This window comes from Perkinsus marinus, assembly GCF_000006405.1.
Source record: "Perkinsus marinus ATCC 50983 genomic scaffold scf_1104296959738, whole genome shotgun sequence".
Taxonomy (NCBI): domain Eukaryota; phylum Perkinsozoa; order Perkinsida; family Perkinsidae; genus Perkinsus; species Perkinsus marinus.
The window spans coordinates 1-3,698 of NW_003206296.1; the positions used below are offsets into that span (position 1 = coordinate 1).

The 3,698-nt window shown below is 41.2% G+C and overlaps 1 protein-coding gene across 1 annotated transcript; it reads left to right on the forward strand.

The window, feature by feature from the left end:
• Positions 1-2,406: 2,406 nt before the first annotated feature.
• Positions 2,407-3,648, forward strand: Pmar_PMAR024005 (hypothetical protein; the record flags this gene model as incomplete). Its single annotated transcript, XM_002773006.1, has 2 exons — positions 2,407-3,267; positions 3,421-3,648. The coding sequence occupies 2 exons, from the start codon at positions 2,407-2,409 to the stop codon at positions 3,646-3,648; spliced, it is 1,089 nt and encodes a 362-aa protein (XP_002773052.1).
• Between the last annotated feature and the right edge of the window lie 50 nt (positions 3,649-3,698).

The following is a 3,698-nucleotide window of genomic DNA, read 5'->3' on the forward strand; positions in this document are numbered from 1 at the left end:
TGCAAACTGGGCGAAAGTCGATTTTTATGCAGTTTTTGCAAGTTTTTTATGCAAAAAGTTAATTAAAAGTTTTTTTATGTCGATTTGCCTGAAATATTACTGTCATTCTTCTGCTACAGTGAAACGCGTTTTTATTCCTTTTTATGAGTGGCCCCCTACGACGGTAGGAGGCGATCAAAATGAAGAGAACGATGTACTGAGGAGAATAAGTCACACGGAGATTTTTACCCCGAGGTAATCGCTGGAAACCTAACTTTCGAACAAAGACCCTACACTGTTATTTGAGATTTAAGCAAACATGACGGATTTCCAAAAATAAAAAATACAATAAAATTTTCCCTGAAATTTTCACGATAAATATACACTGAGTAACGAGCCAATTTTCAACTCCTACAGTGCGAAGCAAACAGTTATGCATATGTAGATTTTCGAGATGGCTTTCTTCCAATTCGAGAGTAATACGAATATAGACTACGGAACGCTTCTAAAACGTTGGTGTCAATCGATTCACATTGTTATCATGTTGATATTACTCAAAGTTGACTTTCGGAGGTGTTGAAAATATTACTTTGCATAATAACGGTTTGCTTGTTGTTCACACTGTATTCATAAACAGAATTTTCCGCAAGAAAATATTCCGAATCTCACTGGGATTTTTTTAAGTGTCGACAACCCTTCTACCAGCAAGAACGACTAAACACGTCTTGGGTAAGAGAAAAATTTTTTATTATTAATTTTTATTTACCATATTTTCCGGGAAAATATGCACATGGTCAACCACATATGTTGGTGAGAAAATGAGAATTCTGATAAATTCTCGTTGATTCCTATACATTTTTACACTAATTCGTATGTTAACGTGTATATTTAGTGAGGAAACTGTCAAACTCAGCTGAGGAAAGCGAACATATTTTCCAGCAGCACTGGGATTTTCTCAGAGTTTCCTCATTGTGGTTGATCATGTGCATATCATCCCCTGTCCACATTAGGAAAACTTCGAATGTTCAAAGAAAGCGACCATCGGAGTTTCACCCTAGTGATATGAAAAACACCAGTGAAAAACATATTTCCCGACTACTGCATACCACCGCGAATATCGCGTTTTTCACAGAGTATTACGCCACTTTACGTCAAACGGGTGAAACTCCATTAAATCGCGTCTCGAAGAATTTGCGATCAACGGGCCCGGGTTCGATCCCCAGGAGTGTCATTTTTCCCGTAATTATTATTCTCGTCTGTAGACGTTGCGCGCACGCCCAGCTAATCGATTTGTCCAAGCACTTTAAATAAGCTCTGAGTAAAATCATTAAGTTAAGTAATGATAATTTTTACCCTTTTCTGCGATGGAGAGCTATAGGGTGGTATCACGCTTGTCTCCGCAAGTCTTATAAACTGATCTAATTAATTTGCACGCACGCACACACACGCACGCGAGTAAAAAAAGGGAAATAGGCTTTGTCATTTTCACTCGTGGGGGGATATGCACATGGTCAACTACATATGTTGGTAAAAATATAAAAATTCTGAGGAAATTTCGGGAATTTCTTGGGTTGGTTTCTGTACATTTCTATCCTAGTTCATACATAAACTCCTATAATTAGTGAGGAAACTCCCGAGCTCAGGAGATTGCATATATTCCTACTCCAACACTGTTGGTCGAGGTGTATGGTGTATGATGGTGACGTGTGTGTTGAAGGAGATACTGTGGGGTGACACCTGTGATGTGTCACCACGATTTGGGTGTTATTATTTTGTCAGAAATGTAGTGTTCAATAAGAACGATTTTCACAGAATCATTTCCTTGATGCATGTTGGCTTTCATACCAATACTAGTGTGTGAGAAAATATGCACATGGTCAACTACATGTGTTGGTGAAAATATGTAAATTTTGAGGAAATTTCGGGAAACTCTCATTGGTTTCTGTACACTTCTATCCGAATTTGTATATCAACTCCTATAATTAGCTTTGGAAACTACTGAGCTCAGCAGCTGAGGAAAGCGATTACATATATTCCTACTCCAACAACACCAGTTCAGTTTTAGTCGTTTTACGTGTGTGCGAGGAGATATGCCATCTTATTTTGTCTCTGACCTTGCAGACTTGCCTCGCCAGAAAACGAGTAAAAATGTAAAAATTTTTTTGACGAAATTTTCGGGAAATTTTTCCAAATTTTCCCATTATATCCACGATGACTTTTGCCTTGATATGAGAGGAAGAAGTGTGGGCAAACCAACCAAAATTCCCCCCAAATTTTCTGATAATTTTCCCATTTTCACCAACACATGTAGTTGACCATGTGCATATCCCCCCACACTGGTGTAAAGAGAAATGAATATATAGTCTTATAATTGTCTATAATGAAAATAATATTCTAAATGCGGTCATTGTTATCAGTCGTATTAATATGTCCGCTGCCATCGTTTCCTATTCCATTGAAGCACCGAGTGGTGAAGTGCACAAGTATCGAAATTTCAACGTCTACAAGCACGAACCTGGTGTTTGCAAACTTGTTTATGAAACTGCCATTTCGCTGGATCTCACCGATGCTGCTCCTCGTTATGGTAAGCTCGAGGTCTTGAGCGCGGCGCGTCTTAATCGGGCATTCGCCGTCGACAGCGTCGTCTACTTTTTCGACACGAAGCGTCTGTTTGCTTTCGACCGTAAGCGAATCGAGGCCGGCCTGACTTCCCCATTTGGTGTGATGGGTTCATCTAGGATTCTCGGAGGGTGCGGTAGTCGAATGGGCCCTATGGTTCTTCTCACTGGAGGAAGACTGTGGGTCGCTGGGAAGACGATCGAATTGCCTCTGCCGTTTGATCTCTTGCACGGATGTCTCGAGACTCTCGCTGGAACCGTCCTGGTATGTTCATCATTTGTAGACAAGAGATGCGTCATAGCGTTCGTTGCGATTCACGCTGATGGGCGTGCAGAAGTTACTAAAGAGTTGGTATTCAAGGATTTGCCAACTCAGATTGTCTTCAATGAGGATTCGGTACAGTTTGTGACAACGGGGTACTGCGCTGTTGGTGTTGAGATGACCGATAGAAATAAAGAGGAAGTTTATATCACGACTGTTCACACTTCCGGGGAGATTTCTATCGCTTCTCTGGGCTACTTTGCTCGGTGCTTGACGACTGATGGGGATGTTATCGGTATTGCAATCGGAGACGAAGACTTGTGCGTTGTGGATGAGAAAATGCAAGTTAAGTCGTATTGGCCTGGCATGGCATATATCGTGGAAGCTCGAGAGGCTCGCAAATTTGTGGTAAGAATAATAGATGCTCTCGGCTCGCGTGTTTGCTTTCCTCAGCTGAGCTCAGGAGTTTCCTCACCAATTCTAGAAGTGCTCGGAAATTTCCCCAAATTTCCTTGAAATTTTTTCATTGTCACCAACACCTTACACTGTTATCGTTTTCAGATGGGAAGTAAAGACCCCCAAGGGCTGTTTTATGCGGTGGAATCCAAACCGGGATCGGTCGTGAATGTTTTCAAGCATCCTGTTGCTGGGGAAACGCTATCCCCTAGCGGTCAGTGTGATCAGGCGAAAGAGGCAGAAATGGGTGCTGAGGTCCTTGGCCTAGTCTGTGAAGGCGCTGATATCGTTGTTATTCGTAATGGACAGTTGACTTACTACAGAGTTGATTAAAATCGGGTATTTATCATTATCATCATCAGTAGACTGGTTATTGAGTTTTT